Here is a 14,818-nt window from a genome sequence, read left to right on the forward strand (position 1 = left end):
CCCGACACGGTGGAAGCAATAGCATGCAAAGAAGGTCTTGCACTCGCCAGTGATTTGGTTCAGCGAGATTTCAGATTGGCGTATGATAATGTTAGGGTTATTAGAAGCATCAAGGAAGGAAGCATGGACACTTATAGTCATCAGCCTGTTCGGATGGCTGGCTGGTTCGTGGCTGGATCGTGGATTATTACTGCTGGCTGGTTTGGTGTGAGAGAAAAATACTGTTCCGGCTGGAAATTTACGATCGTTTACGAGATCCACCAGGCAACCGAGGCTGCATGTTGTCCAGGAGATTAGAGCCAGATCAAATGACTTTAGGCTTGTTGATTTTGTCCACGAGGGGAGTCAATCCAATACGGATGTTCATAATCTATCTAGAAGTTGTGTTTATGCTAAACTTGGACGGCTTCCATCTGCGCCTTATGGCGTTTGTACTTCTTGTGAAACTCAATAAAGGGTTTTATCCCGCTCAAAAAAAAAAAAAAAAGCTACCAACGAATTTTCCTAAAAAAAAATAAGCTGCCAACGAATTCCAAAACCAGCAGCGCCCGAACTGACCAAAACCAAAGCACGCGACGGAACCCGGCCAAGCCGCCAAACCCCTCTTCCGCTTTCCTCTCCTGGTACAGATTCCTCCGTTTCGATCTCCTCGCCTCCGTCTGCGCCGGGGCCATGGCGTCCTCCTCCTCCTCCTCGCGGTTCGAGTAAGCTATACTCAATTCGCCTTCGCTTTCGCCCAATTGCTCCGCCCCCAGCGATCTCACCCACCCGCATCGTCCTCTCGTGTCAGCGATCCGGCGGCGGTGAGGCACCCCCCGCAGCACGAGCGGAAGCCGCCGTATATGTTGCTGCTCCCGCTCGTCTACGCCCCCGTGCTCCCCCTTAGTATGCTCTCTGCGCCCTTTCCCCCATTCCCCCCTTCCCTTGCTGCGTTTGCTGACTTGTGTTTCGGTTGTTTCACCGCGTGGTCCGGCGGGGCAGTCAGGATCGGGCTGCGGCACAATCCCGTGGTAAGGGACCGCCTCTTCTACGGCGTCCTCGCAGGTGCATTCGCCCACGGTGCCTACCTCATGTACGTTTTCCTACACTCTCTCTCTCGCGCACGTCTTCCCCTGCTTCTCCATGTGCCTGTTCTTATTAGATGTCGATTGCTAAAAGTGAAACAATTCTAATTGCTGCGAATTGTGCTTAAGCTATTCGTGCTTACCTAGTAATGCTGATGCTGATGGGAACAGCTTTATTTTTCGTGACATTGCGATATGGCGTGCGGTGTAATGCTCAAGCATATGTTGTGCAATTGTAAGGCTAATAAATCCACTGGATAGTTTGCTACAGATTGCTGTGCCCAATAACATCAGTAGAGAAATAGCCGAAGCTGGTACAACTTTTATGGTGCGCACTAAGAAACTACTCCATCCGTTCCAAATTATAAGACGTCCTGGCTTTTCTTGTATATCTAGATGCGTTGCAAAAGCTATGCATCTAGAAATGCCAGAACGTCTTATAATTTGGAAGGGAGGGAGTCGTTTTCTTTCTTGTACTACAACAAAAGTGTCATATCATATGACATATTGACATATCTATGACATATAGAGCATTATTCATCATTGTGAGGTTCCGAAATAGTATAATTAAACATGATGTTACACAATCACATTCAAGGGAGGAGATCAAGCAATCACAATATCACATTAAGGACATCTTTTAGAAAATGAAAGAAAAAGACTAAGAGAATATGATCTTATGAGCTTGACAATCTTTATGTAGCAGCATCGTGGTGATTATCATTATATTTTTTATGTTTTTCTCATGTGGAAAATTAGTGACTTGAGTGCTGTGATTTATGAGCATTATAAGGTACTAGATTAGATATCATTTTTTTTAATGTCCATAGTCCATAGTTATGTTTTTCAGTGTAAAATGGAACAACCAGTAGGAATTATAGTTCATAGTTAAGATTTCAGTGTACTTTTGAATAAGCACTACTGCACTAGGAATTATCCATGTATCTTAAATTGAAAGTTGTCCCCTGCATACTGTTGGTCTACTTTACACACTGTTCTGTGCATATGCGGATGCATTTTATAGGAAGATAGAACCTATGGAAGAAAACCATGTCTAGGTTAGGTACCAATCTATGTTGTTTCTTTAAACTAAAGGCTTTCCCTGTTTTGTAGAAAGCAAAATAGATCCGCTGGGGTTACTAGCTTTACATGACCAGTCACAGATTCACGAGCTTTAACCTACTTTTACAAGGGAGGGCACTAAGATAAGAATGACGCCCAGATTAGGCTTCCAACAGCAAAAGCAGGAAACTCTAACCAAAGAACACAACTAACGAAGTTGCAAAAGCACTTAGGGCCACTTTGCTAGAGCTCCACTTCTTGATTTTTGAGCTTTACTCCTTGATTCTCTGATGGAATAATTCTGGTGGGGAGCAGGTGAGAAGTGATTCTGATTTGATTGAACGGGGAGCAGGATTTTTTAGCTCCCAGCTCGTAGTGTAAATGGGGAAGTCATTTTCATCAGCTTCCCATCAGAATTCAGTTGCATTTTAACCGTTTGGTAGGACTCCACAAAATCCACTCGAAGAAACTAGGAGCAAAGCTCTACCAAACATGCCCTTAAGCCTATCCCATATCTGCCGACAAGATAGAATCAGTAGTAGTGCGAAGTGTCACAAGCCAGTCCCTCATGTCTTCAGCAGTAGATGTGAGGCATCATTGGTTCTCCTCCTTGCTCAAAGCTTTCCATTGCTGCATGAATGGCATTAGTGAAAGATGACCTTATCTGAGGAGGAAACTATAATACCGCTTTATCACTAAAAACAAATTATTCCTGGTGAGCCGAAGTGTCCATCAAACATAGCCCAATATGAAGAGTAAACGGAGTTTTTATTTGTTTTTCAAATTAAATTCAAGAAATCCTGAAAACTCCTAATTCACAGGTTACAGGGTGTGCTGCCAATCTAGCACGTCCCTGCAAATACTCCACACAAAGATCGCCAAAGAACATCTAAACATATGGATTCCTCTATACCACACATCTTGCATGCTATACCTCAGGCCAGTTTTTTCTTGATTAATTGCTCAGCAGATTGTTTTCTATCTTTCTAAACCTTACAAAAAACACTCTAATTTTTTGTGCAAATCTGCCATCCTGGTATCAATACTAATCTATGTTGTGAGTATATCCATCTAGGTATTAGTTTGGTTTTCCTACAATTTTATGTTGATTTAGTGATTTAACATCGAACTCTTATGCCACTTGAAGTGAAATGAACTGTCATACCAGGGGTAGAGACAGGGGCCTGCCTCCCCTCCCCCCTAATGTTGCACAGTCTTCACTAATACTTGTCATTAGTTCTCACTAGAGATTATAAGTAAAGAAGCCTTCTTAATTAATTCTAGATTGTTTTTTTTCCAAATACATCTCTTGATTGTCGAATATTAAGTGTGCAAGATTTGGAGATTTGCCATTATAATTTTGCAACGTTGGAGATTTGCCATTGGTATCTCACTGACATATGGGGCACACACGAGTCAATGACATGTGGGACAGGATGGCATATCTCCAATTTAGTAAAATTATAATGGCAGTCTTCAAATTTTCCGCGAGATCCCTTTTTATCTTCAATTTAGGCAATTATCATTTTTAAAAAATGAAGAGATTAAAGATGATTTATTATAGTTTTTTAAGCCGACATCAAAAGAGATAATTTTTTAAGCCAACATCAAGACTTGGCCGATGGTACCCTATAATTTTTGTTATCAATACTTGGTTAGGTCCCCCCTCCACCCCCCAATATCTGAATCGTAGCTTCGCTCCCTATATCTGATATTATGTTTCCTACACACTCTCTCATGTGCGCGCACGTGCTCCCCTGCTTCTTCATGTGCCCCTGTTCTTATTAGATGTCGATTGCTAAAAACGAAACAATTCTGGTTGCTGCAAATTGTGCTTTAGCTACATGCTTACCTGGTAATGCTGATGCTGATTGGAACGGCTGTAGTTTCATGACATTGCAATATGGCGTGCATTGTAGTGCTCCAGCTTATGTTGTGTAATTGTAAGGCGAATAAATGTGTGCTGGATAGTTTGCTACAGATTTTTGTGCCCAATAATATCAGTACATCACTAGAGAAATAGCCCGAGCTAGTACAATTTTGATGATGCTCACTAAGATACTAACATTCTGTTTACTGAACATAAATTTTCTTTCTTGTACCAGAATAAAAGTGGCCATATCATATGGCATATGTATGGCATACAGTGATAGAGAGCAGAATTCGTCATTGTGAGGTCACGAATAGTCGAATAGTATGACAAAACGCGATGATGCACAATCATAATCAACGGAGGAGATCAAGTAATCACATTAAGGAGATTTTTATAAAAAATGAAAGAAAAAGAGAATATAATCTTATGAACTTGACAATCTTTATATAGCAGCACGGTGATTATCATCATATATTTTTATGTTTTTCTCATGAGGGAAATTAGTGACCTGGCATGCTGTGATTCATGAGCAGTATTAACAAGGTACTACAGATCATTATTTTTTTTCAATGTCTATAGTCCATAATTAAGGTTTCAGTTGGAACAAGCAGGAGGAATTACCCATGCATCTTAAATTGAAAGTTGATCTGCTTTACACATTGTTGGTCTACTTTACACACTGTTCTGTGAATATCCAGATGCATGTTATAGGAAGAAAGAAACTATGGAAGAGAAGCATGTCTAGGTTATGTACTAATATATGTTCTTTTTTAGACCAAGGCTTTCCCTGTTTTATAGAAAGCAAAATAGTTCTGCTAGGGTTACATAATTACATGACAAGTCACAAATTCACGAGCTTTAGCCTACTTTAACAAGGGAAGGCACTAAGATAAGAATGCTTCCCATATTAGGTTTCCACCAGCAAAAGCAGGAAACTCTAGCCAAAGAGCACAACTAACGAAGTTGCAAAGCACTTAAGCCTATCCCATTTCTGTCGACAGAACAGAATCAGTAGTAGTGCAAGTGCCACAAGCCAGTTTGTCATGCCTTCAGCAGTAGTAGTGTCAGTGCCACAAGCCTATCCCATTCCTTGCTCAAAGCTTTCCATCGCTGCATGAATGACATTAGTGAAAAATGACCTTATTTCATTATTTGGGTAGGAAACTGTAATATCGTGAAAAACAAATCAGTCCTGGTGAGCCAAAGTGCCCATCAAGCACAGCCCAACAGGAAGAGTAGACGGAGTTTTTATTTGTTTTTACCAATTAAATTCAAGCAATCCTTTCAGTGTCGATTTAATACTTCAGCTTATTGAACCTGGAATATATCTGGTACCCATGTTGTAGCATTGAGCTACTTGTATGGGCATATACATCAAATCCTGTATGACATAAAAAGTTGTATATGACAGCAAAGAACCTGGAGTCCCTAAAATCTTAGGATGTGAAGACAGTAGTCAAACCAGTCTAATTGTCCTCTCATACTGAGTTACCTGTTTCTGTTAATGAAACATGATGAATAGCTTAGGCTATCTCCAACAGCACAGACCCAAATCAGAGACCCATTCCATAGTTTGGGTCACGCACAGTGGCCTCGTTCGCTTGGAGGAATTCTGGAGGAATTTGGAGGAATCTGGAGGAATTTGTGAGAGAAAAATATTGTTTCGGATGAAAAAAAAACGAATCAAGCCGAATTTAAGGGCACGCGAACGGGCCACTAAAAGTATCCCGCACCTAAAACTCGCATTCTCCGACAGCCTGCCCAAAAGCCCGTCCCTCTCTCCTCACTCTCTCCCCCGCGCCGCACGAAAAAAAAAACGCTCCATCCTCCCCATCCCGGCGCTTCCTCTCTCGCTGCCTACGCACCAACGCTGTGGCAAACCCCCGCCGGTCCCCGGCGCTGCCTCTCCGCCGCTCGCGTCCCCGCCGCAGCCTCCCTTCTCTCTCTCTCTCTCCCTCTCTACCGACGTGGTGGCGCTGCGGGAGGCCCAGAGCGTGGCCACCTCCGCACGCTTCGCACGGCCGGCCCGGTGGATCCCAGGCTGCGCGGCGCAGCCCGAGGTCGCCATGCCGGCCTCTCCGGCTCCATCTTGCGACACACTCCGCTGCTCCGCAGCCGGCCCTGCTGCCGGATCCGCTCCGCGCGCCGACTCTTCCTCTCCCTTGGTGTCGGATCTGATCCGTGGCCGGCCTTGCCGTCACATGGACCAGACCACGACGGCGGCAGCACCCCTCCCTCCTGGATCCGGCGGTCGCGGGCGAGGAGGACCGCGGATCCCCGCTCCCCGACGGCCGCGCCCCGCTCCCCGCCTCGCCGCGGTACCCGCCGGCTGCGCCTCGAGGCGGACCTCTCCGCGCCAGCTCCTCGCCGCGCCGGCTCCCCGCAGCGGTCCGCCTGGCCGCGCCCCGCTCCTACAGGCCCACCACTACGACGCCAGAAATTTGCGTCGGTATCTCTCGACGACGCAGATTTGCGTTTCAGCAAGCGTCGTATGCAAAATGGGTGAGGTGTTTTGGTATTTTGCTGGAGCGTTGTTTTTGGTAGGCAAAACACTGTAAATGGCCTATTTTGCGTTTGGGTCACGGTTTGCATGCTCTTTTGGAGATAGTCTTATATAACATGTGTGAACCTATGGGTGAAATGTGAATGCTGAACGAGGAACAGGAACATCTCTTCTAGTTTCACGCTTACTATGAAGTGCTCTTGTTACATGTAAATGTTAGTACTAGGATCCTAGTTATGCACTACATAGAAAAGTAGGGAATGTGGACCTAAATAAGTAACTATGTTCACTTCCTGTCTGAAAGGTACCCCTTCTTTCTTGTTCTTGCTTGTGCAAACTGGTTTGCATTGCCATTGTTTGTGAACAGATCTGCTGTACCAGTTAATTGTGATTGTGCATGAATACACATCTTCCTGTCTGCTAATGATAGGATGTATCTTTCAGTTGACCTGTCATGCCTGATGACTAGGCAAAGCATTTTTCATATTGGACCCATCTCCTGCAACTTCCACGTTGTCTCTGTTTGGTTTGTCCATATGCCCAAAATTACAGATGTACCTGCTTCATGAAGATAATTCTTGTTATTTTAGCTGTTTGTTTAAAGACCTTGATATTTTAGTTGTGAAAGCTATGTGAGGGTAACCACAAAGGATAGGTCCTGGACATTCTTGTACTATGTAGTTCCTATCTGAAAAGGGCATCCATATTTTCATGCTGCTCTTGTTGTGCAAACTGGTTTCCAAATCTTTGTCTATCACTGCCGGTGCTTGATTTTCTGTGATCTTCAATGGGCCTGCCGTGCCAGATGGCGACGCGAGCATTCCCTATTAAACGTGTTCTTGCAACTTCCACGGTTTTCTGCAAATGGTATTTGTCCACATGCACAAAGTTACAGGCGTGCTTTCTTCATGTGGATAACACTTGTCATTTGGTAGTGAAGGTCTATGCTAGTGTAATTTGCAAAGAGATATGACCAGGACGTATTAATGTGGTTTATCCTTGCCCTTTTCAGATCGGAACTGTATGACGTGGAGAGCAAATGATGGGCATCCCTCAAAGGATGAAGGGATAAGTTCAGGCAGCAAATTTTGATTCCATCGGGATTCCAGATTGGATGAGAGCTGACTTGGCTATTCAGATTTAACTAGTGTGCTATGTACCTATATTTTCTTTGGTTCGTGCTATTATGTTTGGCAAAAGGATAGAATGTTTGAGCAGAGAATAATTTCAGACTGCGAGAAATATGTCCAGCGATGGTATTCCATTTACAGGCTCCCGTTAGATACTGGCTTTCTAAGGAGTCAAATATTCTTAATTTTGACCAAATACATACATAAAAGTATTGATGTTTGTGATGCATAATAAGTATCATTAGATTAATAATGAAATATATTTTATAATAAACCTAATTGGAGATCTAAATGTAGATAATATGTTTTATAAACTTAATCAAATTTAAGATTCTTGGACTCCTTGTAAAGCGAGATTTACATTCTTTTGGGATGGAGGAAGTATATATTTTTAGTAGTAGATCAGAATGGGGGTTGGGGGACCATTTGGAACCTAGGAATCGTACATAAATTTCAAAGGAAAACACAAGAAAGAGGAAAGTAACCTAAATTCCAAAAGTGCCTTGAACTGTTAGTTGCTTTAAGGTGGGGACTGGGGCATCAAAAAAAAAATTATAACCAAAAGGAAAGAATTGAGAGCGGAACTCACTAGACTATCAGCTTCCTGGTGGCTTCTTGAGTGAGTTCTATCATCTATGAACCGGACAAACGGAGTGATGATTATACGTGCCCATTTCTTAAGGCGTCGATGTCAATGCAGAGCGTAATACGAAACAAAAGAAGATTGTAAATTTTGCCTCCCCTGGGCATGATGCAACTGTGCACTTGTTCTAACGGTGGCATTCCACCGTCATTGAGCTGTAGCTGGCATGGCGAGGTTTGTCCATTGTACAGCTGATCCAGTACCGATGGTTATACCACCTCCAGCCGTGAAAACCTGGTTTGGACTTGGTTATTGACGAATGACGAAGTCAATAGTTGCCGTACGGTCTTTTTCACAGCTTCTCTCATTGCTGGTACGGATTGAACAAATTATGTGCTGGTTAATAATATGGTAGTTCATTTGTTAGCAAATGCGTGTCTCCCTCTCAGGAATAAGCAACTGATAATGATATATGGTAGTCCATTTCTTAGCAAATACTCATAAATATAACAAGTTAATCGTCGTACGGGAAAGATTCCATGGGCTTTAAGCGCTGTCACGTTGGGGTACCGCCGCTCGGGGGCTAAAATAATCTGCTGTGCCTGCACGGGCCGGCCACTTGCTCCCATTTTCCTCAGCAGCTTTTGCGTTGCGCGCTTCGGCCGGCAAGTGTCTGATGCTGCATTGGACCTGGTTTTGGTTAGCGTGTTGGATCTGGTTTTGGTTAAGCGCTGTCACGTTGGGGCACCGCCGCTCAGTAGACCTTAAAATTAGTTATTCTGATGCTGCATTGGATCTGGTTTTGGTTAGCGTGTTGGCTTAACGTAAAGAGAGGTCGGTGTCAGCAGGGCCTGTTTGACACGCGGTGGGACGGCGGAGAATCTGATTTTAATCTTTCAGCCTGCTCGCGTTTCGGCGATGTCTTATCAGCCAGTTCCTCTCGCAACGCTCCAGCCAGACCTAATAGATCCAATTTCATCATCAGTAGCAGTACAATAGATCAGGCAACCAAATCCCAACATCATCAAGCAAGATGAACCATTTCGCCCACGGAAATGGAATCCCGTACGCCATAGAATGTATTAGTACGCCACATGATCTGGCAGGGAGGGAAACATTAATTTAGCAACAACAATGTCTTAATAGATCCAATTTCATCATCAGTAGCAGTACAATACGTAACGCTTCGCGGATCTGCGCCATTCCAGCGCAGACCGGAAACGGTTTCAGGACGGCGGGCTCCGGATCCTATCGGATCAGAACAGCAGGCACGTCCGGGAGCGGCGACAGGGGAGGGGGAGGGGGCGCCTCGTAAAACCGGCAGATCCCTCACCCTCCTGCTCCACGACGACGACGACAATGGGAGCGAGGGGAACAAAGACAACCCCGGACCCAATCGGAGGGAAACGAAAGGCGAAACCAGTATATACACACGGAGCTCTAGATCTACGGCCATGTCGGCGACTTGCTTCCGCCTGCCGCGTCGTGCGGCCGGCGAACGGTTCAGGCGGAGCGGGCGAGGCGGGAGGCGATGGCGGAGTGGTACATGGCGTCGTGGAAGGACTCGGTCTGCGCCATCCGCACCCGCAGCTGGCGGGCCTTCTCCTCCGTCAGGCCCCCCACGAACTGCCGGCGTGCCGCGCTGCCCGCGTCGTCGTCCTGCGCCACCGCCACCGCCGGGACCGGGGCCGGGGCCTCGAGGTAGTCGGCCTTCCCCGACCACCCCAGCAGCGGCGCCCACCACCTGCCGCCCTCCGCCGCCCCAGCAGCGGCGCGCCGCGGACGGGCAGAGGAAGGGGACCCCGCCGCCGCCGGGCGGGCGGGGAAGGAGACGGAGACGGAGGCGGGTGCGCACGGTGCCGTCGCCATTCCGATCGATCGGTTGCTTCTCCGCGAGGCTTCGGTGGGTTGCTTTGCTCGGTTTGGGGGCTGGGTGGGTGCTGCAATGCTGATTGCTTTTGGAGGCCCAGGGTCGCCCTGGCATTTATAGCAGACGGAACGGAGCGGATAAGACCACCGCGTGGACACGTGGTCCGCATCGTGGACACGCGGTGCGTAACGGTTGCTTATTTCTGGTGGGGCCCGTCAGGTCACTGATGCGTGGGTCCAGGCTGTGGGGCCGCGGCCTTCGTGCGGTGGGTGACGCGGTGATGCCGTTGGGAGCGGTTAATGCTACGGAGCACGCGGGATGACCTTCTGAAATTAGGTCTTCTAGATAGATAGATGCTCTCGACACACGCACACACACACACAAAAAAAAAAAAGAGGGTCATCTAGAAGGGAGGCCTTCCTAGCTGAAATATTTGTTTTTTTTTTTCATTCAGAAACGTTAGTTCTGGTCCTGGCGGCCAGTGTTGTTGGTACGCTCCGACCGAACGAAGGCAGATGTTGAAGATGAGAATAGAAAGTAAGTACTAAAAAACAAGTAATAATAAGAACTGGTTAATTCCTAGTACTAATAAAGAATAAAATATCTAGCTAGATATTTTTGGATTGGGTGGTGCCGTGGAGCTTGTAGAGCGGTAGAACGATCATGTTGAGTTGGCGAGTGTGAGAAAATGTCGTGTGATGTGTATTCAACCGACGGTTGTCGATAGTATCTTTATTTGTTTATTACTGCATCCGATCCATTTTATCCGGCACACACGTATATTAAGATTCAAATCTTAAAAACTTAGACTAATAATTTTTAACTATTATAATACATACTATATATGATTAGATTGGTAAGGAATTATACTATCCAATGATTATAATTTTATAAGCATAAATAATATAATATAAAACAAATAAATTGTCAAAGTGTAATCTAGGAGACCGTATTATTCTAACTTGCGCCGGATAAAATGGACCGGAGGGAGTAGTTGCCATCGCAAAAAAAAAAAAAGAAATCTTAGCTTATTGTTTTTTATATAGTTTTACTATTTGGATTATCTGTGTATTGTTTGCTTTTTCTTTATTTTTTAGTACTAGCAAATTTGTTTGTGGGTTGCAACGAGACATCAAATGTTAACATAAAACAGCGGCATAAATGATACATATCTATTTTTGTCTTATCTTTTTTTATATATATAAAAATTTCAAATCTATAATTTATTTTACGATGATCAAGATCCATAATATAAGTTTATCTTGGCAACAATATGATAATGTTCTATTAAGCCTGTCGGGTTCATAAACCCAGGGTCCTTCGAGGACCGGCTTCCACGCCCGGGCTCGGCCCAGAAAAACAACATATAGTTCATGGGCCGGCCCAAAAATCTAAAACACAGAGGGCAGGAAGGGTAGCCCGGTCACCGACCGGAAGGTCTACCCAAAAGAACAAGCGCCCGCTCGTCAACTTCTTCGGCCCACCTCTCCGATCAGAGCACTCGGTTCAGGCATCAGCCGTCTCCAAGCAGTCTCTCCAATCGACAGGTCTGGCCCAAAACGCTGCTTCCTACTCCAACCCCACGACCGGGGCTCGTGGGAACCCTGCTCATTGCTCTTCTCCGACCGGCGCACTGAGAGCCGACTGGAGCCGTCCTTGATTTGCTCAAATACCTTGGAATCAATGGCATTGTATATGGTGTTGAGAGCCATTGTATTGCATTTCTTGTTGATCTCATCTTGATTGGTTGGATCATCAGGATCAATGATAGCATAGTCATTCTCGGTCACTTCCCATACTTGATCATTGATTGAACCAAGATACATACTCATCTTTCTCTTCCAATAACCATAGCATGTGCCATCAAAGAACGGTGGTTTGCCCCCCACATGGTTGAACACAACTTGAGCCATAATTTGACACCGAGGTTGTTAAGCCTTCAATCAAACGGTGACCACGGCTCTGATACTACTTGAAAGGTCCTAATATGGCTAGAGGGGGGTGAATAGCCTATTTAAAAATCTACAAATCAACTAGAGCAATTTGATTAGTATGACAAATAGCGTAATGCAAACTTGCTCTAGCTCTACAGGGGTTGCAAGCCACCTATCCAACAATTCTAGTTGCAATGATTACTTAGGCACCTAAACTTGCTACTCTAAAGAGCTCAACTAGATGAGTGTAAATAATAAAGCAAGCTCTCAATTCTAATTACACTAAAGAGCTTGTATCAATTAGTTTGCAAGAATGTAGATAAGTGTGTAGGGTGATTATACCGCCGTGTAGGGGATGAACCAATCACAAGATGAAGATTAAGCCAATCACCAGGAGAATGCAAATGACAAGAGACAATCGATTTTTCTCCTGAGGTTCACGTGCTTGCCAACACGCTAGTCCCCATTATGTTGACCAACACTTGGTGGTTCGGCGGCTAAGAGGTGTTTCACAAACCTCGTCCACACGATTGGACACAGCAAGAACCAACCCACAAGTGAGGTAACTCAATGACACGAGCAATTTACTAGAGTTACCTTTCGACACTCCGCCGGAGAAGGTATAACTCCCCTTACAATCACCGGAGATGGCCACAAACAATCACCAACTCGTGCCAATCCTCCACAGCTGCTCCAACCGTCTAGGTGGTGGCAACCACCAAGAGAAACAAGTGAAATCTACAGCACAACATGAATACCAAGTGCCTCTAGATACAATCACTCAAGCAATGCACTTGGATTCTCTCCCAATCTCATAAAGATGATGGATCAATGATGGAGATGAGTGAGAGGGCTTTGGCTAAGCTCATGTCAATGAAAATGTGCAAGAGATAGAGCTTCAACCAGCCATGAGGCTTAAATAGAATCCCCCAAGAAATAGAGTCGTTGTACCCCTTTACTGGGCACACTGCGGGCTGACCAGACGCTCCGATCAGACTGACCGGACTCTAGACCCAGCGTCCGGTCAACCGATGTAAGCCACGTGTCATTGTCCATTCAACAGGAATCACCCGATCGCAACGGCTAAGTAGCGATCGGACGCTCCGGCACAAGTGACCGGACGCTGAACCCCCTGCGTTCGGTCGTTTCCAGTAAGCTTCCAAAACTGTATTTTGCCGACCGGACACAGACCAGCGTCCGGTGCTTAACCCTAGTCACTGTGCCATTCGACAACACGACCGGACACAGCCCTTCAGCGTCCGATCGCTGGGTGATCCAGCATCCGGTCAGTTTGACCGACGCCAGCATCTTTGCGACTAACTCAATTTCACTTCAAACTTCTTCACCCTTGCTCATGTGTGCCAACCACCAAGTGTATCACCTTGTGCACATGTGTTAGCATATTTTCACAAATATTTTCAAGGGTGTTAGTGTAACAGAACCGACCAATTATACGAAATTAAGTAAGAAAATCATCCGCCAGAGCAGACGATTTAGCAAACCTAAGCCCGTATAACCCGGTAGTCCGCGAAATCACGAAGGATTTCAAACCAACTTCCATTCCAGCCAAGATCGTAATAAGTTTAGCGGTCACCATCACATATTACATAAAAGTTCACAATCTCAGATACATCAGAGTTTCAAGGTAGTTATTACAAACCCGTTCGAATAAAAGTAGCGAAAGTCATTTGTTCAAACCACACACACACTCACACGGAGTTTAAATATAGTGCCAGCGAATGATCATCTCCAACAAAAGCATCAGATGAGACGTAAGGAATGACCATGCCCATGGTCCTAAGCATCACCCATCGCAGGATAAAGGCAGTTGATACAGTAGCCGTAATACATCTGCCCATCTGCAACAAGTGAGAATAAAACCCTGAGTACGAGAAGGTACTCAGCTAGACTTACCCGTCATAACCGAAAATAAATGACACCAAGGATTATGAAGGGCTTTATAGTAGGGTAGCTGACTCATTTGCAAAAAGAAGCATTTTTAGCCTTTCAAGAACTTTTCGAAAAGCATTATTGCCAAGTTAATTATTATTAACCTATCGACTAGATTTGCATCTATACTAGAGTAAACATGTGATTAAGCAGATAATGATAACCAATGATCATTAAACAACTTCCATACTGTCATATTCATTATAACTGTCCAAGTGTTCCATAACATTTACTACGATGAAGTAACTCAAGTCAAGTGCTCACTGTCTAGGAGCGATGGCGATTCGAATCGATTCCTAACCAGCTGGTGATTTATTCCTTACACAAACCTCACTCACCCGCTAAAGTGAGATATTGATCACCGAGTCAACTTTCCAGGAATCTCGAGTTTGCTAGGAACCACATGTACCTGGGGGCCGACCGACTGCACTTTGGTCTTATCATCCCGCCCCCGTGTCCTACCACACCTGCTCCGGCACAGTGCGCTGCGGGCAATCTACTCGGCCCGAAAAATCTCCCAGCTTCGCGGTCGGAAGGTACTTTATCTGGCCAGCTAAATGTAAGGCATGCGTTCAACATGACTCGAGGCCCAACAACGGTTGGTCCTTAATCGACACAGACGGAAACACTACAGTCCAAAACTCTGCAAGTCTCCGTCCGGTCTCAACTTCATTTCACACTTAGTTATACCATGACTTCATAGTCATCCAAGCAGATCCAGGTAACCACCTATAGCTCGTAGGTGACAGGAAATCACCCGACTTCTACCGGTCTAAGCCAGCTAAGCATTGACTCGACTACGGATACCAGGGTAACAAGGATATAGTATAACAAGAGTAAACAAGGTAT

General features: G+C 45.2%; 2 protein-coding genes and 1 long non-coding RNA gene across 3 annotated transcripts; 1 reads left to right on the forward strand and 2 right to left on the reverse strand.

The window, feature by feature from the left end:
• The first annotated feature begins 497 nt into the window (after positions 1-497).
• Positions 498-7,752, forward strand: LOC136517884 (uncharacterized). The gene is made up of 4 exons (XM_066511539.1): positions 498-704; positions 791-885; positions 982-1,072; positions 7,515-7,752. Exons 1-4 carry the CDS (start codon positions 673-675, stop codon positions 7,543-7,545), a joined length of 249 nt encoding a protein of 82 aa, XP_066367636.1. The 5' UTR covers positions 498-672; the 3' UTR covers positions 7,546-7,752.
• On the reverse strand, positions 1,079-8,840 carry LOC136517885 (uncharacterized). The gene is made up of 3 exons (XR_010774354.1): positions 8,222-8,840; positions 5,262-7,060; positions 1,079-5,109 (listed from the first exon to the last, which is right to left on the reverse strand). It is a non-coding gene; the product is annotated as an uncharacterized lncRNA (long non-coding RNA).
• An 832-nt stretch (positions 8,841-9,672) lies between these two features.
• LOC136517150 (uncharacterized) lies at positions 9,673-10,161 on the reverse strand. Its single transcript, XM_066510667.1, has one exon. The coding sequence runs from the start codon at positions 10,082-10,084 to the stop codon at positions 9,719-9,721; it is 366 nt and encodes a 121-aa protein (XP_066366764.1). The 5' UTR covers positions 10,085-10,161; the 3' UTR covers positions 9,673-9,718.
• Between the last annotated feature and the right edge of the window lie 4,657 nt (positions 10,162-14,818).

Source organism: Miscanthus floridulus, chromosome 17, assembly GCF_019320115.1.
Source record: "Miscanthus floridulus cultivar M001 chromosome 17, ASM1932011v1, whole genome shotgun sequence".
NCBI lineage: Eukaryota > Viridiplantae > Streptophyta > Magnoliopsida > Poales > Poaceae > Miscanthus > Miscanthus floridulus.

Excerpts from the sequence above, each read along its gene's own strand:
- LOC136517884 (XM_066511539.1), top strand. The coding sequence starts at position 673 with ATGGCGTCCTCCTCCTCCTCCTCGCGGTTCGA. Across the intron at positions 705-790 it reads TCCTCCTCCTCGCGGTTCGA|CGATCCGGCGGCGGTGAGGC; the intron begins GTAAGCTATACT and ends CTCTCGTGTCAG. Across the intron at positions 886-981 it reads CGCCCCCGTGCTCCCCCTTA|TCAGGATCGGGCTGCGGCAC; the intron begins GTATGCTCTCTG and ends CCGGCGGGGCAG.
- LOC136517150 (XM_066510667.1), bottom strand. The coding sequence starts at position 10,084 with ATGGCGACGGCACCGTGCGCACCCGCCTCCGTCTCCGTCTCCTTCCCC.